The 23,159-nt window shown below is 40.3% G+C and overlaps 1 protein-coding gene across 4 annotated transcripts; it reads left to right on the forward strand.

Moving 5' to 3' along the window:
* Positions 1 to 1,750: 1,750 nt before the first annotated feature.
* Positions 1,751 to 20,702, forward strand: LOC138807210 (protein FAM151B). 4 transcript variants are annotated; one of them, XM_069992800.1, is made up of 7 exons: positions 1,751 to 1,880; positions 5,488 to 5,613; positions 6,762 to 6,927; positions 9,708 to 9,925; positions 11,361 to 11,465; positions 14,604 to 14,739; positions 20,235 to 20,702. In XM_069992800.1, exons 1-7 carry the CDS (start codon positions 1,856 to 1,858, stop codon positions 20,392 to 20,394), a joined length of 936 nt encoding a protein of 311 aa, XP_069848901.1. In that variant the 5' UTR covers positions 1,751 to 1,855; the 3' UTR covers positions 20,395 to 20,702. The 4 variants fall into 4 exon arrangements, with proteins under 4 accessions (XP_069848901.1, XP_069848904.1, XP_069848900.1 ...); XM_069992799.1 differs by lacking the exon at positions 1,751 to 1,880 and adding an exon at positions 1,915 to 2,215; XM_069992803.1 differs by lacking the exon at positions 11,361 to 11,465 and having other exon boundaries at positions 1,752 to 1,880.
* The last annotated feature ends 2,457 nt before the right edge of the window (positions 20,703 to 23,159 follow it).

The raw sequence follows: 23,159 nt of genomic DNA on the forward strand, positions 1-23,159 counted from the left end.
GCAGCAGTCACTGGAGTTGCCTCTCAGTGACTATTCCTTCCAGTAGTAGCCATTGTCTGCCAACATTGTACCTTCACCACCACTGCTGCTGAGCCTTCTCAGGTTCTTGTGCAGGATGAGGGAAGATTGTGTGAAGAACTTAACTCAGAAAAATAAATTGAAGGCCTCTGCTCTCTTTCCATCCTCTTCCCCAGGAGATATCTCTGTGTTTGCGTGTGTCACTGTCTCAGTGGCTTTGAGGTTAGGGGTTCTTACACCATTGCTGTCTTCTGGTTTTCCCTTTAGGTATTTTTGGAAGGTGACACGTTATTGGTTGTGTCCTACAATATCCTGATGAGTTATTAATTCCTAACCAGTTTCTTTCTGCAAATCCCTCCCTCCCCCTCCCCAGGGTCATAGGAAGGCTATCAAAACTAGAAGAGGCTAGGATAAGGAGCTAGAGGCAAGATATTTGAAGCACTCTTTTGTGTCTGATTTCAGCCTACTAGGCCAAGATGCTGACCAAGGGTCTTGGGTCCTAACTGATTTACTTTCAATGCTGCAATGATCTTCAAAATTAATTCTGAATGCTACTCATCATTATATCCTCCTGCATCTGGTCTCAAATGAAAAGTAAGTGCTAATTGGGTTAAGGTGGGCCTCTTTGTCCAAGACTATGTCATAATCACATTTTACTTTTAAATCACCACCACACCCCATTTTTTCTTAGGTGGTCACGTGTAATCACAGGCACAGGGTGACTTTTTTTTTTTCTGTCCGTCATGGTTCTTGAATTCAGGGCCTGGGCACTGTTCCTGAGCTCTTCTCCTCAAGGCTAGTGCTCTACCACTTGAGCCACAGCTCCACTTCTGGTTTTCTGGTGGTTAATTGGAGATAAGTCTCATGGACTTTGCTTCCCAGGCTGGCTTTGAACCACAACCCTTAGATCTCAGCCTCTTGAGTAGATAGGATTACAAGCGTGAGCCACCAGCGTTGGGGGTCAGAGGGTGATTCTTGAGATGTGGAATTCATTGACAACCATGTGTCAATCATTCCCTGTGGGCTGGCCTTGGGGAAGAACTTAACCCTTCAGGTTCCTGAAACCTTGATAAAAGTTGGCCAGATATAAAAGTGATGGTCCTACTCAACCTCTCTTGAGACAACCCATTGTCACTTCTGACAGTGCCTTTCTGTATGAACTTCACTTTTTTTTTTTCTTGGTCGGTGGTGGGGCTTGAAGCACTGTCCCTGCGCTCTTCAGATCAAGGTAAGCGCTCTACTGCTTGAACCACAGCCCCACTTCCAATTTTCTAGTGCTTTATTGGAGATAAGAGTCTCACGGACTTTCCTGCCCGGGCTGGCTTTGAACCGCGATCCTCAGATCTCAGCCTCCTGAGTAGCATGAGCCACCGGCGCCCGGCATTGAACTTTACAATTCTTAATAAACTCAGGTTTTGCTCTAGATTTGGTGTGTTGCCTGAAATCTCAAGAATACAAAGCTGCCTTGACTTCTGGTACCACTAAGGCCCTCAAATTTAAGGAAGAGAGAACAAAGTTCAGTATTTTTATGCAGCAACACTCTATTCTTGGGAGCACTGATGATTTCATGGCGTTAGCGTATGAGTAGGATTAAAAAGAAAATATACCCAACTTTGGAAACCCATTCTTCACACTAGCCACTTCATCTTCCCCTAAGGTGGCAAAGCTAGAAGCTCCGGTGGTACTTCAGGTGCTGTGCGCGTGCGCAAAGCTCTGCGCGTGCGCACTCCTCCTCACAGGCGCGCCCGCGAGGCACAGGCCTGCAGCCTGCCCGTAGTGGAGTCAGATTTCCACCCCTCCCGTGAAGCGCCTGCGCGGACGGCGGGCGTCCGTCACCATGACAACATCGGCTGGGGGCCCAGGTACTCCTCTCTCCTTGACGTCGCTCCGGGCGGTCTCCGCCGTTGCCCGCGGCGTGGGCTTCCGGGCGGCGGCCTCCCCGGGACACGTTTCGGGCCTCAGTACCCGGGTGGGCGCTGTCGGGGATTCGCCCGGCGGAAGAGCGCCGCTCCGTCCCCGCGGAGCCCCGGTGGCTGGGGATGGACCCCGTCCGCGCCCGGCGCGCGGCGCGGAGGCTGGCTCCGGGAGGAGGTTTAGGGAAGAGCATTTAGCGGGCGCGGGACGCTGGCAAGATGGTTGCCTTTGGAGGACTCGCTTGAAATGGAAGGGCGGGGACGCCTGTGTAATCGGTGGCACGGTGGGTCGCTGGGGTTGGTGGGAGGCTTAGCCTGGAGGCGCCGGGCCGGCCGCGTGCGCTCGCTGCAGGCTCCACCGAGGTGCTCAGGCCTTCGCTGGGGTCGGACCTCTGCCGTCGGAGGCAGTCCGCGGCCTGCAACTCCTCCCAAAATCAGCCGGCCTGGTGACACTTCTTTTTCAGGGTAGCTGTGTTCCCAGACGTATGAGCATTTTCTAAAGTTCTTCGCTTTGAAGAAAGTAAGGACCGAAGTATGTTTGTACCCTGCATCTTTAAAAAGAAAAATCATATCCTCGGTGCTACAAGAGCTTTTAAATAGACATAATTTCAAATGACTGATTTTATTTTATTTTTAACTTTGTGTCCGTCATGGGGGCTGATCTCCGCCTGGGCGCTGCCCCTCAGCTCTTCAGATCAAGGCTAGCGCTCTACCACAGAAGACACAGAGCCACTTCCAGCTTTTATCTGCTTATGTGATACTGAGGATTCGAACCCAGGGCCTCATGCATGCGAGGCAAGCGCTCTACCACTGAGCCACCTTCCCAGCCCTAAATTTTTTTATCCTACAAAAATAAAAATGTGTTCTGAACACATAATAAACACAAAAGGCACATTAGGATTTATGATGAAAACTTCCTTCCCATCAACCGATTAATTCCAAGCTTAGGTCAATTAAAGTGTCAGAGCATGCTTAAGGTAGGCTAGAATAGGCTATGACATTGGGTATTAAATGTATTCTTATTGGGCATAAACTGTAGGCCTGGGTGCTGTCCCTCAGCTCTTCAGTTCAAGGTGAGCTCTCTACCAGTTGAGCCACAGCGCCACTTTGTTTTCTGTGGTTAATTGGAGATAAGAGTCTCACGGACGTTCCTGCCTGGGCTTTGAACCGCAATCCTCAGATCTCAGCCTCCAGAGTAGCTAGGATTACAAGCGTGAGCCACTGGCGCCCGGCTAAATGTATTCTTTTTTTTTGTTTGTTTGTTTTTTTTACTGTCCCTCCCCTTCCCCCCTCTAAATGTATTCTTGTATTTCCAATTTATAATATGTTCATCTGGACATGTGTCTATTCTCAGACGCAAGGAGCATCTTGTACATAGTTATGGCTGAGTACATACAATGTAGCAATTCACCTATTTAAAGAATTAGTAGATCTGGGAATGGTGGCTTCCACCTATAATCTTAGCTACATGGAAGATGTAGGTAGGAAGATCATGATTTTTCTAGTTTCCTATGAAAACATACATACCTTAATTTTAGACTTTGTAAGATAGAAACTTCTGTTTTAACTACCCAACTTTGTCAAGGTAGCATGAAAATAAGTCCCCCAGAGAGGTATGAATAGGTGCAGCACAGAGATATAGAGTCCTAAGTCTACTCCTTTCTCAGCCTCTCCAGCCATCTTCCCTGCCCCCTTTTATGGTGCCAGTCCTAGAGCTTGAACTAAGGACCTTGATATTTTGTGCTCAAGGTTTGTACTCTGCTACTTGAACCACAGCTCTGCTTCTGGCTTTTTGGTGGTTTGGAGGTAAGAGTCCCACAGATTTTTCCTGCCTGGGCAGACTTCAAACTGCGATCCTCAGATCCCAGCCTCCTGAGTAGCTAGCTTTACAGGAATGAGCCACTGGTGCCATCTCTCTCTCCCTTTTGTGATGGGGCCTTGCTTTGTAGCCCAGGCAGGCCTCAAAATTACAATCCTCTGGTGCCAAATTCTGAGGGCTGGGTGTAAGGTGTATGCCACCACAGCTGGCTCCATTTAGTGTATCACAGTGAATACTGTGATTTCATTATTTTCTTATTGGACATGTTGGCCATAAATTGCCATTTAAGTTTGTAAGGCCATGACTGTTTGATGTGCTGAATAGGGCCAGTGTCTGAGGTGAATGCTTGGGGACAATGGGGTCCCCAGCCAACTCTTTATTCAGAGTGGTTGCTACATCCCATGTGTATTGGTTAGAAGTTGTCTTTATTTGCCCCTCTCTTCTCCAATCAAATACTGCTTTGCACAATATTTCATTGGCAGTTTCTAATATCTGTTGTTTAACAGTTAATGAAGGGCATAATCTTATGCATGAGATACTTGAAGTCACTTGGAAGGCAATTAATAAATGGTTGAATAAATAAGCAGAGTTAGAGAGATGATGAAAATATGGTGTATTTTAAGTAGTTGACAGATAGAATTAACTACATTTCTACATGCTATATAAGTCTATAAATACTATCTCAAGAGTTCACTTAACCACTCATGAATATTTCCAAGAGTCATAATCTGAAGAGAATATGCAGCAGAATGTTCATTGGAACTTCAGATGGAGGAAACAAATTGTACAAAACTAACAAGTTTCAAGCATAACTTTGGCTTTATATTCTTATTTTTATTTATAGGTCTGGGATATGATGTGAAATTTCTGAAGTTTCAACCCTTGAAGATCTATTTCTTGCCATTTTAATTTTCTTCCTGCATCCTTTTTTATGCTTCAGATGTTCAGACCATCTTGAATATCTACTGATTATTACATTATGTAACATATGATATCTTTATATTTATTATATACTTGCAGCATCATAATATATGTTGTCTTCAAGTGTTTGTATTTTTCCCAGTATAACTACTTTGTTAATATCCCTTACCATCTTCTATTCCTTTTTATTAGAGACATACTGTTTTAGCCCAGCAATCCTTCCTGTAGGCATAGACTCAAAGGAAATAAAATCACTACCTTGTAAAGATATCTCAAGAGCATTATTCATAATAGCCAATGTATGGAAACAAGCTAGTTATCTGATGGCCGATTTTTAAGTAAAGATGTGTTGTCCACACACACACAGATACACACAAAGAAGAATATTATTCATCCCAAAAATGACTTATTAATAGCCACAAGTGCATGAGCCTTGAGGGAACTGTTAGTCTAAGTGAAAGAGCTACACAGGAAAGAAGGAAATACTGTGTGATGTTATATAGAGAATTTAAAAGAGAATTCAAGTATACAGAAATAGAGAACAAAACTTTAGTTGGGTATGTGTGGAGAATATATGTCAGAGGATATAAAGTGGCAAATCTGTCAAACACATCTGTAGATCTAACATATAACAAGAGGATTATGGGTAATAAATTGTAATACATATAGAATGTTAATTTGCCTCATATAGTAACCTTTTATCTATCAATATACGTCTCACCACATCATGCCTACATTTGTTTAATTTTGCTTCAAAATTTTTTGCTCCATTGAAAGTACCAGTCTTTCTCATGTAAATAAATCCTGTTATTTTAGGATCATGGAGTGAAAATGTACTGGAATATTTTCTGAGAAATAACCAGATTACAACAGAAGATGGCGCTGAGATTGTCTGGTATCATGCTGCTAATCACAAGGCACAAATGTATGAGGCCTTGAGAAGTAAGTTGCTTGCTTTCACTTATCTTGGAGCTAACACAAGTAATAATTTCATCCCTGTCTACTAAGTTAGCTGTTTTATTTCTCAGAGGCTGTTATTGGAATCTTCAAACCACCTCAGTAGCCAAAAAGCCCTTGTACAAGCTGACCTGTTTCTTCAAGTTCACCTGTTATCACCTTCCTATGCTTCTGAAATTCTGAAGAGTTAATTATTTAGCTTACTCCTTTCTTATTATGTACTATAGTTAAAAGAAGTCTTCGCACTTTCAGCTTTCCCCTGGATACCTCCTTCTCTTAAGTCCACAAATTCATCTGGGAGAAGACTGTCTTCTCCTAGTTGCTACAGATGACAGTGTTGCCAGGTTTTACTGCTGCATAAAACAAGTTGTATATTCTCATACTTCAAATAAGAGTTTCCACACTGCTCTTCCCACTTCCATGACTAGCTCTTTCCTTGCCTTTGTAGCCCTCACTAGGTTTCAAAGCCAATGATGCATTGTTCCTATTTTTTTGTGAGGGCAACACTTGACTTCCAGATGTTTCCTTCTGTTTATATACCTCAAACTTACAACTTAAAATAGCATTGTGTACTATGTCTCATGATAGTGTGGGTCAACTGACTGGTTCCTTTGCAGGTGGTGTAGATGTAGACCAGAGTCTTTATAGAGCTGCAGTCAATGGGGAGCTCAGCTGGAGCTAGAAATCCTATTGTCAAAGAATATGTGCTTATAAACAGAGATATGAGTTTTCAATATACACTTCAGCCATAAGTAATACATAACCACAGCTTCAAATTTGAGAGTTGAGAAGAAAAAATAATGATTCATTATTTCCAGAAGACTTCTGCAAATCTTAGTAAGTCTACCCTCACATACTCATTTTGCTCAGTACTGGAACATGTACATAAGTCTGACAACAGTTTATGCACTCTGTAACTTAGGCAGTGTTTAGCTTCTGGGCACCTGTTAATTCATCTGAAAAAAAGTAAGGACAACATATAGGGCTTAGTATAGTACCTGGCATGTAGTCATTCCTCACCATTAGCTTTCTTTCCTTCCTTTTCCATTCCTCATTATGTACAGGGCATGGCATTTCCTGTGTTTCTGCTTGTTGTTTTATTAGCACTAACTGAAGGTTTTCCATTCGGACAGGCTGTGCTCACATGATAGAGGCTGATGTCCTTCTTCCAGGCGACGAGTCAGAGCATGGTCAGCCAATCATGGCCCACCCTCCTGAAATAAGTAGTGATAACACTTTGCAGGAGTGGCTGGCAGAGGTTATGAAAAGCAATAAAGGCATCAAGCTGGATTTCAAGAGGTATTTATACAAACATGTGTTTGGTTGTTTCAGAAAACTTTGAGAAAAAAATTAATAGTCACACATACCCATGCCTGTGTATTTTTGTACTTAATTCAAACTGCTAGTTGAATTATAGGCTTTAATATGTTCCAGGAATGGACCTGATGCTCGCTGAGATATATATGCTAAGATTGTTTCTTGGAACCTTTAGAGGCTACAATTAATTTTTATAAAGGAATTAGTCACAAGTGATCTGTGTGATAACAGAGTGGTAACTTAAAAAAAAAAATGCTTCTTTTGGGCTGGGAAGGTGGCTCAATGGTAGAGCGCTTGCCTTGCATGCCTGAAGCCCTGGGTTCAATTCCTCAGCACCACATAAGCATAAAAGAAAAAAGCTGGAAGTGGCGCTGTGGTTCAAGTGGTAGAGCACTAGCCTTGAGCTGAAGAGCTGAGGGACAGCGCCCAGGCCCAGAGGTCAAGCCCCACGACTGGACCCCCCCAAAAAAATGCTTCTTTTGTTGAAAAGCAATCTGTGAGGGAGAGAGTTGGGAGAACATTATTGAAGCAGTTAATATGATTTATTATATGATTTATTATATTTGTAAATAGAATTATGTAGAGTTTTTCAGTAACTAAAGTGTTCTTTAAAATATTGTTTTGGAAGTATTGATAGTGAAGTGTGACTAAATGTCATTTCCTTACTCATAAATGAAAATTATTTATAACTTGTATTTATAAGAAATACCAGGAAAGCTCACGATAAGCTTCATGAAGGCTGCCACTATTGAAATTCAGAATTGATGCTAAACCTACCTCATCTCTGAATCATATTTTAAATTTGAATTAACTCAAGAAAGTAATAAGGATTTAGAATCCTTATAGATTTAGTAAAGTAGTCCAGCCATTTGCTGTAGGACAAGCTGTGTCAGTAAGCCTCGTTGTTGGTGAATGAGGGTATACAGAATCTTGAGTATACAGCAGTTCGTATTGATGGGGACTTGTGAGTTAAAGAACTGGCTTAAAATTATGAAGATTTTCCAGTGGCATCTGATTCAACTGTTTTATTGACAAAGAAACTTACTTCCCGAGAGGTTTTTTGAACTACCAAAGACAATAGCTAAGCTTTGCTGACTAAACTAGCACCAGATCCTACGATTTTGGAAATATTTATTCCACCATGAAGTAGAGCATTTCATCAGTAGTAATTGGCAATTTCAAGTTTTAGACCTCCTTGCCTTTTTAAGAGCTCAATTTTTCTTGTTTACTGTTTCCCCTTAAATTGTTCCCTGGGATGTTTCCTTTGGCTCCCCACAGATTAGCTTGTTTATTCTTAAATGCTAGCAGCTACCACAAAAGAGCCAGGCTATTAAAAAAATTAATCCTATTATTTGAAGGGGAATGACCAAAACAGCTGTAAGAACATGTATTATTTGTCAGACCATCTTCTAAGAACATCACATGGGTTTTTCATTTAATCTTCCTAACAACCCAGGATGTAGGTCATTGTTGTTATCCTCCTTTTCCACATAGGGAAATGGAGGCAGAGGGGGTCAGGTAGGCTGCTGGAGGTCGTATGGTTAGTAATGGAGAGCTTCAACCTGGCTGGAGAGTGTAAGGGGAAGGAAGCTAAATAATATTCTAATCAAAATTTAGTTCTGAAGCTTGAATTCAGGACCTGGCTGCTGTCCTTGAGCTCTTTTGCTCAAGGCTAGTGCTCTACCACTTCAGCCACAGCTTCACCTCTGAACTTCTGATATTCATTTTTTTGGGGAGGTGGGGAGTGGTTTGTTGGAGATAAAGAGTATCACAGACTTTCCTACCCACTCTGGTTTTTAACTTTAATCCTGAGATCTGAGCCTCTGGAGTAGCTAGGTTTATAGGTGTAAGCCACCCATGCCTGGCTAATGTGTGGTATTTAAATTTTTTATCTGGAGTTTTGGCAAGGAATTACTTTTCCATAATAAGTAATTTAAGTGACTTATTACAATTTTGAATATGATTTTTATTCTTTCATCCTAATTTCTAAATGAAATTCATAAGAAAGCGTGATATTTTGGTCATTGTAGCTTTATAATGCTCTTTGAAGTCAGATAGTGTGATGCCTCCAGCTTTGCCCTTTTTGCTCAGGATTACAGGCTATTCTGGATTTTCTCTGTTCCATATGACTTGACATGAGAAATGACACACCTTATTTGGAGTTTACAAGCGCAGATTTAGGGCTTATTAATCTTCCATTTCAGGGGCAGAAGAGTAGAAGAAGGAAATATACCACATAGGAGCAGAGTGACAATGAGAAGCTAAGAACTAGAGCCTGGCTTCTCTGGTTTTAGTGTAGTACTTTATGGGATTGTTGATTTGACTTTGGAAGGTACACAAAAGGAGTAGAAAGAAGGACAAAAGCCCTGTTAGACATGTCCCGTCTTGAAAAAGCGGAGGACCATGAGGGGGGCTGCTCATTCTCCCGAAGTCATCCTCATGATTCTTAGTCTTCCACCACAGATGAGCTACTAACTGTTTTACACTAGCCTAGTGAGGAGCTTCCGAACTTCTACTGGGTCTATAAGTAATGGCACTATTCATAGATCTGTAGAACTTTTGCATTCCTTTCATGAATAATAAGTAGAAATCAATATTTTGAAATATAGTGTAGGTTAGCTTTTTCCTCTGCTATGATCCTTGATTTTATTTGTCAAATATTTTTGTATTATGCTATTATCATGAATTTGAGAACATCAACACCAGTGGTCTAAAAGCCCTTTTACTGTGAGAATGTTTTGTTAACAGCCAACTGTTTTTAGTCTGGCAGCCGTGGAGCCATCCATGATGCTGCTGGAAAAGGTGAAGAGATACCTGAAGTGTCCTGTGTGGATTAATGCTGATATTCTTCCGGGTCCAAATGGGAGTAGCAAGGTAGTAGATGCGAAACCATTTATAGACACCGTGACATCCTTCTTTCCAGATGTGACATTTTCCCTTGGTTGGACAACAGGCTGGCATCCTGAAAAAGTCAATGAAGGTGATTGATCATTCTAATGTGTTTAAAGTTAGTCAAATTAAAATATCCTCCAGTTATAAAAATAGTACCTTTAATACAAAGCCAATAAAAAAAACAAACCCCTTCCAACAAAATCTAAGAGTCTAGTGCTGAGAAAGTCCTGACCCTTCATGTATGGGTTTGACCCTTCTTTCACAATGGCACTGTGCTCATTGGTTTCACTCTCTTCATCTATCACCAAATGGAAATACTTGGTTGAAAAGTCTAGATTTACTGAAGTGAAGTTGCCTCTTTACATATTTTGAACAAGTCCTGAGTTGCTCTTGTGTTGTTGTTGAACCGTTGAACCATTTTAGTGCCTTCTTCACCCTCTCCCCCAATTACACTGTGAAGCAGACTCTATATTTTAGATAATGGATGCAAAAACTTTTCAGAAGTAAGAGTAATTGAAGAGCAAAAGTTCTGCCCTTTAGATATTAGAGGCACCTCCTTACGTTTCTTTGATTGGACAAGACATTGGGAAGCCCAGAGACACTTCTGGGGCTAGATTTGTTCTTTGCATTCGCATCCTGCTACAGGTAGACATGATCGGCTTCTTATTACACTCCCTTGGCTCATGTTTGTATTTTCTTTGCAAATCCTTAGGCAGTGATGTCTAGGTTAAACAGCCAGTAAACAACTCAGTGCCCTAGAACATTAGTTCACATGGTAAAAGTAATAAAGTAGATAGCATTTGGAATCTACACAGGTTTTATCTATGGGCTTCAGCGCACTCTTTTTTTTCTGCTTGAGGGCCTGGGTCCTGTCCCTGAGCTTTTGTGTTCAAGGCCAGAGCTCTACCACTTAAGCCACATTTCTACCTCTGGCATTTTGGTGGTTAAGTGGAGATAAGAGTCTTTCAGACATTCCTATCTGAGCTGTGATCCTCAGATCTCAGCTTTCTGTGTAGGTAGGATTATTGATGTGAGCTAGTCATTTTTAAATTAATTGGCTATTGCTTTGTATTATCATTATGTGTGTATGGGGGTGCTGAGGATTGAATTTATTGCCCTATTACTGAGTTGTTTCCTCAGGTCCAGATATAACGGCTTCATGTTCAGCATGAGGTTCGAGTAACTGCCACCTAGTGGGTAATGACACAGATTGTGACTTTCTTAGCCAATAATTGATACAATTGAGAGAAAAAAAACTATCCTAACTCAATTAAAAATTTCTAATCATTTAGGTTTTTATTATTTTCATTGAGGTAATACGTAATTTAAAATGCTGAAGAGTAGCACTGTTTGAAAAGAAATGTACTTACTTACATAACTGTAACCCCTCTGTACATCACCTTACAGTAAAATAAAATTTTAAAAAATGCTTGAAGAAAATAAACTGAAAAGTATTTAGTACCTCTCTTGTGATTATAAACTCTATCTTGTCCCTATGTAGTCTAACAAGGGCTCTCCCCCAGGTTTGCACCTAGTAAACCATGTCTGGAACCAGAGTGTGCTCAAGTTCTTTTCCATCACTGTGCTTTATCCTGTTCTACTTCTTATGCTAAAGATTGTTAAAAAGGGTATGTATAGCTTTCTAACCATAGTATAGTTTCTGTTAGCGATCACTTCTTCTAGTATTCTAGTATTCTGTAATTTTGAAAACTTAAAGAAAAAAACATTTCCTTTTTATTTACCAGAAATTTACCTACTAAATTGAGATATTCACTGAGGATTTCTGCAAATCCTCCTTTACCTTCCAAGACTTTTTTTTTTTTTGAGAACATACTGTACAGAGGGGTTACAATTACATGGGCAGGATAATGAGTACATTTCTTACCAAGCATTGCAGCCTCCTCCTTTGGTTTACCCTTCACCTCCCTTCCCAGCCTCCCCCCTCCCCCCCACTCAATCATACCCCCCTCCCCCCCCCACCGACATTGTAAAGCTGGTTTTGACATGACATTTTGTACTTCTCATTGTTGCAACAGGTCTACCTGAATCCTTAAACGACTTGTTTGTCCCCATCTCCTCCACATGTTATACTGACATCAAATATAGTGAAAGCGGGGGTTACACTGTGGGGGAGGGACATACAAAGCAACAAAGAAATAATCTTATAAATGTGTTAGAAACACATGCATGAAAGAAATGAAAACATTAAAATACATATTTAAGGATTCGTTTTCCTAACATCACATTATCTGACCTTTTCCGCTTGACTCATACCTATACTAGATATTGCAAATAAGGGAAACCATGGGACCTATGTTTCTTTGGGCCTGGCTTACTTCACTTAATATAATTTTTTCCAAGCCTTTCCATTTCCTAACAAATGGGGCAATGCCATTCTTTCTGATGGAGGCATAGAATTCCATTGTGTATATATACCACATTTTCTTGATCCATTCATCTACTGAGGGGCATCTGGGTTGGTTTCATATCTTAGCTATGGTAAATAATGCTGCAATAAACATAGTTGTGCTGGTAGCTTTAGTGTGGTCTTTTTTGTAAATATTAGGGTAAATGCCCAAAAGTGGGATTGCTGGGTCATAGGGGAGTTCTATGTGAAGTCTTTTGAGGAACCTCCATACTGCTTTCCAAAGTGGTTGAACAAGTTTACATTCCCACCAACAATGAAGTAAGGTTCCTTTCTGTCCACATCCCCTCCAGCATCTGTTGTTGTTAGAGTTCTTGATTTTTGCTGTTCTAACTCCTTCCAAGACTTTTTACAACCCACTTTTGGTAGAGATTAGGGCAATACAAAATGAAACAGTTTTAGATGCTATTTATACACAACCAGTGCATTTTCTAGAATATCCCAACAAGATTTATAAAGTCAGTTTTACTTCTACTTCTACTATACATAAAATCTGTAAGTGATTTGGACTAGCCACAAAGAAAATTGAATTGAAGTCAGTTATCACTTAAACAGCTAATAAATACCTAGTAATCACTTTTTCTTGGAAAAGTTAACTAACACAAATAGAAAAATCTCCATTCATAGAGCATATTAATGATACAGAATGACCTAAGAGATGACACATACCTTAGAATCTTTCAATAAAAATACTATCATATTTTTTTGTTTGAGAGATTAAAAGTTATTTATTTATTTTTGGTGCTGATACTAGAACTGGGCATTTTCACTCCCTGTTGGAGCTCTGCTGCTTGAACCACACCCCCACATAGCATTTTGCTAGTTATTTGGAGATAGAGTCTCTCAGACTTTTCTTCCCAGGCTGGCTTTGAACCTTGGTCCTCAGATTGCTGCCTCTTGAGTATCTAGTATTACAGACATACGCCATTGATGCCTGACTTTGTGGGTTTTTCTTTTCTTTTCTTCTCTTTCTGTCTCTATATACTTAAGAAAAAGATCTTAGGGCTGGGAAGGTGGCTCAGTGGTAGAGCGCTTGCCTTGCATGCCTGAGGCCCTGGGTTCGATTCCTCAGCACCACATAAGCAAAAAGAAAAAACCCAGAAGTGGCGCTGTGGCTCAAGTGGTAGAGCGCTAGCTTTGAGCTGAAGAGCTGAGGGACAGTGCCCAGGCCCAGAGTTCAGGCCCCATGACCGGACCCCAAAAAAAAAAAAAGAAAAGAAAAAGATCTTAGCGATGAAGTAAATTAAAATTGTTTCAAGTATGCTTTTTTTTACTTGAGAGATTAGTAAAACTTCCTTGGATTTTGTTTTCTATTTTTTGTTTTGTGCTGGAGATTGAACCCAAGCCTGACATATTTTAAGCTCATGTTCTATCATTGAGCTACACCTCTATGCCCTTAAAACCTCTTTAATGTTATAAGTTGTTGTGCTCTAGATTAATGTGGTATTTTTATTTATTTATTTATATTTTTGTTGGTCGTGGGGCTTAATCTCTGGGCTTAGGCGCTGTCAGCTCAAGGCGAGCTCTCTACCACTTGAGCCACAGCACCACTTCCGGTTTACTAGTGGCTTATTGGAGATAAGAGTCTCACAGACTTTCCTGCTCATGCAGCCTTTGAACCACAATCCTCAGATCTCAGCCTCCTGTGTAGCTAGCATTACAGGTGTGAGCCATTGGCGCCCAGCTATTTTTTTTGTTTTTGTTATTTTTGTCGGTCGTGGGGCTTGAACTCTGGGTCTAGGCATTGTCCCTCAGCTCTTCAGTTCAAGGCTAGCACTCTACCATTTGAGCCACAGCGCCACTCCTGGTTTTCTGGTAGGACTCACAGACTTCCTGCTCAGGTGGGCTTTGAACCTTGATGCTCAGATCTCAGCTTCCTGAGTAGCTAGGATTACAGGTGTGTGCCATTGGCGCCCGGCGATATGGTTTTTATATACATTTCCCACTACAGATATTTTCTTGGATAACCAAGTATGGGAGTGTGATTCTTCACAGAAAAATCACAAGTTTGAGGCTATTTGAGCTACATATTAAGAACCCTGTCTCTTAAATTTAAAACCTAAAACCTTATTTGGTTGGGTTGGAGATATGACTTGGAGTTAGGTAATTTGTTTGCCTTGAGTAAGACCCTAGGTACCTCTATCCTACCACACAATTAAAAAAATGTTCACTTGTATTGTGATATTTCAATTTACTCTGACTCCAAATGGAAAAACTTATAAATTATTCATTTACCTGTAAATTTACAATAGATTTATCTATTTGAGCTAATTGATTTTTTATTTAATTGACTTCTAAGATTTTAATTAGAAATCTTCATTTTTTTTCTCTTTCATTTCAGGGTACAGTTGGACAATGGTGAAAGAGATGGAATATATATGCAGTGGACTCAATCAGCCCGTAACATTCCCTGTCAGGGCAGCATTAGTCAGGCAGTCCTGTTCTCAGTTACTTTGGCTATTAACGAAATCAAACAGGTATGTATTAGTTTAACAAGGTAAAGTGTGCAAGTGAGTATGTGTGAGAATCAACTGAGCTTGAAAATCATAGGACAGTGTGTATGAGAAGAAAAGGAAATGGAAAAGGTTGTGTATATGCACAGATTTCCCCAGCAGATGGAAGCGCTGTGGACTTTCTCTTAACAGCTAGTCTTTTAACCTGTTTCATACAAAAGGTTGTATATGAAATAGATGCTCCCCCAGTGCTATCATCTTGCTTTATTATTACACAGTCACAAACTGTTAAAAGAGGATAAATTAGTTTCTCTCTTAATTCATTTCATTTCAGAAATCTTTTTCATACAAAGTTTTATTAAAATTCCCTTTTTTCTTTCTCTTTTCCTTCTTGGATGGATCTCTATATTGCATATATTGGGTGTATTAATCCTCGAAAGTTTGTTCACAATGTTTCCTTGTTTTTTATCCCCTTTTTTTTCTTTTCTAAGTATACAATTTCACATAAACTCTTTGAGTTTATGGAGTATTTTTTCTGCTTGAGTCTGTTGCTCATTGTTGTATTTTTCATGACATTATATTCTTTAGTTCCAGGATTTCTGTTGGGTTCTTATTTTATGATTTGTCTCTATTGTATTTCTTTTTTTTATTTTTTCTTTTTTTTGGGGGTCCGGTTGTGGGGCCTGAACTCTGGGCCTGGGCGCTGTTCCCCAGCTCTTCAGCTCAAGGCTAGCGCTCTACCACTTGAGCCACAGCACCACTTCTGATTTTTTCTTTTTGCTTATGTGGTGCTGAGGAATCGAACCCAGGGCCTCATGCATGCAAGGCAAGTGCTCTACCACTGAGCCACCTTCCCAGCCCCTCTATTGTATTTCTAATTTTGTTCATATGTTGATTTCCTGATTTCATTCTCTTATAGCTTCCTGAGCATCTTTTAGAACAGTGTTTTTACATTCACAGATATATCATAGTTTTTTCATTTCTTCTAGGTTGTTTAGAACAGAATTATTGTGAGCAGAGCACTGGTTGCTCATGCCTGTAATCCTACCTACTCAGGAGGTTGAGAGCCAGAGATCAAAGCCAACCCAGGTAGAAAAGTCCATGATACTCTCCAAAATAACCAGCAAAGAAGTGTGGCTCAAGTGACAAAGCCACTAGCTGAGCAAAGTTAGGCCAGTATGATACCCTGAATTTAGAAAACTGTAAGAAGAATAGCAGTAACAGTAGCAGCAGGAGGAAGAGGAGAAGGAGGAGGAAGAAGTGGAGGAGGGGAAAGGGAAGAAGGTGGAGGAAAGAAGAAAGGAAGGAAGGAAGGCAGGCAGGCAAATAAGGAAGGAAGGAAGGAAGGAAGGAAGGAAGGAAAGAAGGAAGGAAGGAAGGAAGGAAGGAAATTACTGAGTTCCTTTGATAGAGTTATATTGTCAAATTTCAACTCTACTGAGCATTTTAGATGGAAAGACCTTCCCGAGTCAAACTGTGTCAAGATTCTGTGGCTCTTCCATAACTGTTCTCTGGATGCACATACTTTACCCATCTTATTTCTTCTTTTGTGCTTTCTCTTAAGCTTGGACAGCCAGTCTGGAAACCTCCTATTTATTTTCCTTCCTGTAGTGCTCTAAAGCAGTGAAGCATATTTTCCAAATTCAGAAGAATCAATCTGGCTGTTTGTGCTCATGCATGATCTGCAGAGGCTTGAGTGTGCCATTTGTGAGGATGCCATGGACGAGGGCGTCACAGAGTACTGGTTGTAATCATGGGCCTGTAGAGCATCCACAGGTATCCATCCTCCAAGGCTTGTAAGCAGAGATCTTGGAAGTCTGTGACATGATTAACGGGAACTCCCCCACTTCATTGAGTTCCATGGATTTATTGCTTTGAGCCCTCACCTCTTCTTCCTCCTAGTTGCCCTCAGGCTTGATCAGATTCCCTCAGTATCCTGGGTAAGCTGAATATGAATCAGATTTCTTGACCATCATCCCACAAGTTTAGGGAAACTGAGAATTCATTATGTTTCTACTTTCCCACATGGGAAAAATCAGATGGCAAGGAGGTCTCTTTGGACCCTAACTGAATTACACTGGGAGAATGGGGTGTGGATAAGGTGAAACTGTTCTTTTTCACCCTTCTCCAGTGTCTCCTTAATACTTTTTTCCATGGGTCATTGCCCAAAATCAATGTTTCTCTAGGAGGATGAGAGCTGAAAACTATAATGTGTGCTCGCGTAACTCATTGAAGATGACAGTCGTGCCCACATCTAGCTTCATGTAGAGTTGGGGAATGTAGTTTCTATTTTGTATGACATTTATGTCTAGAAAAGAATTCAGAGGTTTATTAAGTAAAAAGGAGAATGGATATTGAACAAAGCTGCCAGTTTCTGTCACACAGTTACATATACTGTTATTTAAATAAGAAATTGGTTCCAAAACCCAAAAGAATAAAGGATCATGCTGTGAAAAATCCTTTCTTCCATCTTCCTGACCAATCTTGCTAACCACAGTTGTCAGTTTCTTGTTATTTTATTTATTTATTTATTTTTTGGTCAGTTGTGGGGCTTGAACTCTGGGCTTGGGCGCTGTCCCTGCGCTCTTCAGCTCAAGGCGAGCGCTTTACCACTTGAGCTACAGCACCACTTCCTGTTTTCTAGTGGTTTATTGGAGATAAGAGTCTCACAGCCTTTCCTGCCCAGGCTGGCTTTGAACCATTATCCTCAGATCTCAGTCTCCTGAATAGCTAGGATTGCAGGCATGAGCCACCGGTGCCCAGCTAACAGTTGTCAGTTTCTTATTAACCTGTTATTAGCTTCTTTGTAAATATAAGTGGATATGTAAATATAGATTCTTATTTTCCCTCCTTGTAAAACAAAATATCCATTGTATACAGCTAGCTTATTAAGGTAAGAGGACAGAAGAAGGGAGGGAGAAGAGAGGTTGTGCTGGAGCAGGGATACCTCCTGAGGTGTTGTTTTGTGTTTTGGTTAACTGACTTATACTTGATGATAATTTATATAACTTATGTATGTTTTTTGGACAGTAAGAAGCTTTAAAATGTAGGTAGATAATTTATTTGAATGAACATAATTTAAGATACTCTTTAGCAATTTTGTTTTTTCATTTTTATTTAAGTTCAGTGGGGGGGGGAATATGAAATGAGGCAAGCTAACACTGGAAAGCTCTTCTTTTAACCACGATGATCATATCTGTGTCTTTTTATAAGTCTTGTCACCATGGTGCCCAGATAAATTAATAGATTCCATTCTAGCATGAAATATAGGCTTCAAAGAGAATTTTCACTTTTCCTTTCCTCTATGATCTGTGTGGTAGTTTAAAATTATTTCTGGTTTGTCATATAATACTGCTGTGGCAAAATCCAAAGTACTTTCCTTTGTTATATATCGAAAATGGTGTAACTGTTCACGAGGGCAGGAATATGTCAGTGTAACAAGACCATATGCCCAATTACACAGCTATTTCTTATGGGTAGTAGAAGAAATGCTTTGGGGATTACCTCCTCCCTTCCTCCAAATTATGACAAATTTATGGGGAAAATAAATATGAAACTACTTAGGGCTTTGCTTTTCCATAAACTCTAATGTAACCATATGACTGAAAGAAATTATTATTATTGTTGTTGTTGTTGTTGTTTTACTAGTCCTGGGGCTTGAACTCAGGGCCTGGGTGCTGTCCCTGAAGCTCTTTTGCTCAAGTCTAAGACTCCGCCACTTGAGCCACAGCTCCACTGCTGGCTTTTTAGTAGTTAATTGGAGATAAGAATCTCATGTATTTTCCTGCCTGGCTGGCTTTGTAGCTGAGATTACAGGTGTGAGCCACCAGGACCTGGCTAAGAAATGAATATAGGGTAGAAATGACATTTTGATTACAGTATTCGTAAATCCATAAAATGTTGCATATGTTATTGTTCTTTTTTGGGGGGGGGGTCTGGTCGTGGGGCCTGAACTCTGGGCCTGGGCGCTGTCCCTCAGCTCTTCAGCTCAAGGCTAGCGCTCTACCACTTGAGCCACAGTGCCACTTCCGGCTTTTTTCTTATGTGGTGCTGAGGAATCAAACCCAGGGCCTCAATCATGCAAGGCAAGCGCTCTACCACTGAGCCACCTTCCCAGCCCTATGTTATTGTTCTTTAACTTCAGAAATGGTTGTAAATTTATTCTTTCTAATATTCTTAATAACATCCCTTGATGTGTTATCATCTCATACAAAAATCTCCCAAAGAGATAGCAGGGCCATCATAAGTGACTATGGATGTTGACAATGGTAGTGATATTCTGGTCCCTTCACATTCTGCTGTTAATGCTTTCCCCTCCTACAGACTACTGAATAAACCCAGGTTACAGCTCTCATTTTTTTGTGTATGTGCCTCCTGGAGCTTGAACTTGGCCTGAGCACTGTCCCTGAGCTCTTTTGCTCAAGGCTAGTGCTGTAGCACTTGAGCCTCAACTCTACTTCCAGCTTATTGATTGTTAATTGGAGATAAGAGTCCACAGACTTGCTTTCCTGGGTTGGTTTCTAACTGCAATCCTCAGATCTCAGCCTCCAGAGTAGCTAGGATTATAGGTGTGAGCCAATTGGGCCCAGTAACAGCTGTATTTTTTTAATCTTTTTTTTTTTTTTTTAAATCAGTCCTGAGGCTTGAACTTTGAACCTGGGCATTGTCCCTGAGCTCTTCAGCTCAAAGTGAGTGTCTACCACTTGAGCCACAGCACCACTTCCGGTTTTCTGGTGGTTAATTGGAGATAAGAGTCTCATGGACTTTCCTGCCCAGTGTGGCTTTGAACTGCAGTCCGCAGATCTCAGCCTCTTGAGTAGCTAGGATTACGGGCATGAGCCACCAGTGCCTAGCTTAACAGCTGTAATTTTGACATTAGGTAACACAGTCCCTTCAGTTCCTTTTTCCAAAATTTGACATATTTTTATTTATTTATTTATTTTTTGTGTTACTAGTCTGAGTTTCTAAAAGCCATATAAGGACTGGGATATAGCTCAGTGGCAAAGCACTTGCCTAGCAAGTGCAATGTCCTGGATTCAGTCCCCAGTACCCAAACAGAAAAGATATACACACACACACACACACACACACACATACACACACACACACACACATATATACATACACATGTATATATGTATATATCTGTGTATATATATGTATATGTATATTTGGCTTTTCATATATATATATATATATATATATATATATATATATGCAGTTTAAAAACCCAAACAACAAAATAATAAAAGCCATGTAGTATTTCTGTAATTCAAATATAGTTGTTATGCAATTTTGACAAACACCGGTGTTAAATTTTTTAAATCTCTAGTCTCTTTGTTGTTGATGAAGGAATGAAACAGGAAAGTATAGTTATACTATTGCTAATTAACTTAAGTTTGTGTATGTTTGGTATAGAAACAAATATGTATTTTTAGACTTAGTAGAATCACTTGCCATTGTTTCTTACCAAAAAAAAAAAAGGCTTTTAACTACATAGTTCTCTTATTTTAATACAGGTACAGCCTGACTATTTGGACTGGAAAAACTGATAACTATCCCATTGAAGATTTGCTTTACATTAGAGAACACTTTAATAAAAATCAAGTTTTCTATGACATTTTGGAACCACAAAATCAAGAATTTAAACAAGCCATTGGAATCAAAGTTAATTTCTGAGAAAATTTGTCTACATCCTGTTATCATATCCATCTGTGCTTTATTTTTGCAGTTATTTGACAAAGGTGAAAGGGACAATTACATTTTAGTATTTTAACAGCTGCCATAAAATCATTTTTTTTAGTTACAGTAAAAATACTTAACTTGGGTATAATGTTGCATGTTTGTAATTCCAGCATTTGGAAGGCTGGGGCAGATGAAGGTTTGATTTAAAAGGACAACAACAACAAAACCTCTATGAGTTTTCTCCTAATGACCATGCATTAATTTTGTGAAGAGACCGGAATAAATAAATTGCAATTTGGTGATATTTGACCCTCTATTCTTTTTTTTTTTTTACCCTCTATTCTTTAACCCTAAATAGTTTTTTGTTTGTTTGTTTTTGCTGGTCCCAAGGCTTGAACTCTGGGCCTGGGTTCCTCCCTGAGCTTCTTTTGCTCAAGGCTAGCATTCTATCATTTGAACCACAACCCCACTTCTAGCTTTTAATCATTTATTGGAGATATGAGTCACATGGACCTTTTGGCCCAGGCTGACTTCCAACTGTGATCCTTAGATTTCAGCCTCCTGAATAGCTAGGATTACAGGTGTGACCCACCAGCACTTGGCTATTTTTTAAATGTTATGTTTAAAAAATCTTGTGCACTGATGACTTACACCTATAATCCTATCTACTCAAGAGTCCGCTGGAAACTCAGGCAAACCTACAAGATTTTTGGAAATCAGATATCTGGAACTGGAGTTGTGGCACAAGTGGTAGAGTGCCAACAATGAGTAAAAAGTTGAATGAGAGGTGAGGCCTTGAATTCAAGTCTAATACCAGCACATACACATAAAAAAAGAGAAAAGAAAAATTGTTTTATGTTGAGATATCTCTGAGTCTAATGTTACTTAGGTTAAGGTTTAAAGGTACACTTGTAAACTTTTCTTAGGAACATCAACAATTACGAAATTTATTCTGTTGAGTAGCAAATTTGAATGATTATTCAGGGGGAAAAGCAATCTTTTTTTTGGGGGGGGTCCGGTTGTGGGGCCTGAACTCTGGGCCTGGGCACTGTCACTCAGCTCTTCAGCTCAAGGCTAGCGCTCTACCACTTGAGCCACAGTGCCACTTCCAGCTTTTTTTCTTTTTGCTTATGTGGTGCTGAGGAATCAAACCCAGGGCCTCAGGCATGCAAGGCAAGCACTCTACCCACTGAGCCACCTTCCCAGCCCCATGGGAAAAGCAATCTTTATCCCTACTAATCCTCACACAGGTGGTGGTAAGCCGGAAGGGAACCCTTGAACTATGGAAAGTGAATCAAATCCATCAGGTATACTTGTGGGGAGTAGCCTTGCAGGCAGAAAAGGTACACCAGCTAGGTGGGAAAGAGCCTTTGTCTTGACATGGTCAAAACAAAATATGAGGTGCCAAACTATGAAGCAAGGGATAGATTTCCACACTAAATTCATACCTTTCCTCTTAGTCAGTGGGAGCCATGGCACTATTTTGAGGAGAAAAGGTTAACCATCAGCAAAGTGTAACAATGGGTTACAAAGTCAGGAAGAAGACAGAAACCAATCAAAAGAGTAGGACTTCTTAAAATGAAAGAAGAAAACCTTTAAGTAGTATGGTAACAAAAGGAGATGAAGAAGCAGAGAGGGAAATTAAAAAGGAAGTCTTGTAGGAGTTTCAAAACAAGACAAATGAGTATGCAAGAGGGGGGGAGGGATCTAGGATTCTTAGCTTGGATGACAGCAGGCCAGATAAAGTCACTGAGCCCAAACAGGATGAGAAAGAGGTTAGGCATGGCTTTATTTCCCCCCACTGGTTCGTTGATATTGCTACCCTACACCAACTAACAAAGATAAAGCCATCTATCTGACATTGGACTTAACCTACTACTATTAAGAAAGATGTTCTATTTTATATTTAATCCTGCCAGTTTCTTCAAAATCAACTATCCTTACTCCTCCACAAAATGCAGTTACTTCTCTTTTACTACATATTTCAACTATTTGCTAATCTTATATATTAGGACCACCCACACAGCACCATGATCAGAGTGGAAAGAAAGCATGCAGCATGTGGCTCTCAAGGAGGGCTCCCTTTCTTCTCCCTCTGCTCTCTGGTAGCACCCAGCCCACTAACCCTGGTGACTGAGTTGTGCTCACTATAGTTGGTGTTGTAGATCAAAGCTAGTAGTTGCTCCCTTCTTCACGAACATGAATACAAAGGTAGAGTTATAGCTCTTGAAATCCTGAAATCCCAAAGCCTATTTTCAACAATATGTTATTTACTTTTTGTGACTGGACAAAAATACCTGACAAAAACAGAAGAATTTATTTTGGCTCATGGTTTCAGAGGGTTCTGTCCATAGATGATTAGCTCCATGGTTTTGGGTAGAATAATCAAGAGAAGCTGGGGATGGATGAACTTCTTCACCTCACTAAATACAGGATACAGAAGGGGGAATTTAAGGGGAAAGGGACCAGGGACAAGATGCCCCATAAACTCACCCCTCCAAGTGGCTGATTTCTTCCAGCTTGATCCCATCTCCTAAAGTCTCCAGAACCTCCCAAAACAGTGCCACTTGCTGGAGACCAAGCATCCTCCTGGTCTTGTGGGGACATTCCAATTTTTCAAACCATAGCAAACTTTCTTTTCAACCTGCAGCATCTAGAAGTATTAATATATAAATAAAGCCATCTCTAAATGACTCCTGCCATGGATCACTATTATCTATGTTCTTGGAAATCTTGGTCTCCAGTAACTAAAAATGTTA

This window comes from Dipodomys merriami, unplaced genomic scaffold, assembly GCF_024711535.1.
Source record: "Dipodomys merriami isolate MVZ:Mamm:240054 unplaced genomic scaffold, mDipMer1.0.p SCAF_416, whole genome shotgun sequence".
Lineage (NCBI taxonomy): Eukaryota > Metazoa > Chordata > Mammalia > Rodentia > Heteromyidae > Dipodomys > Dipodomys merriami.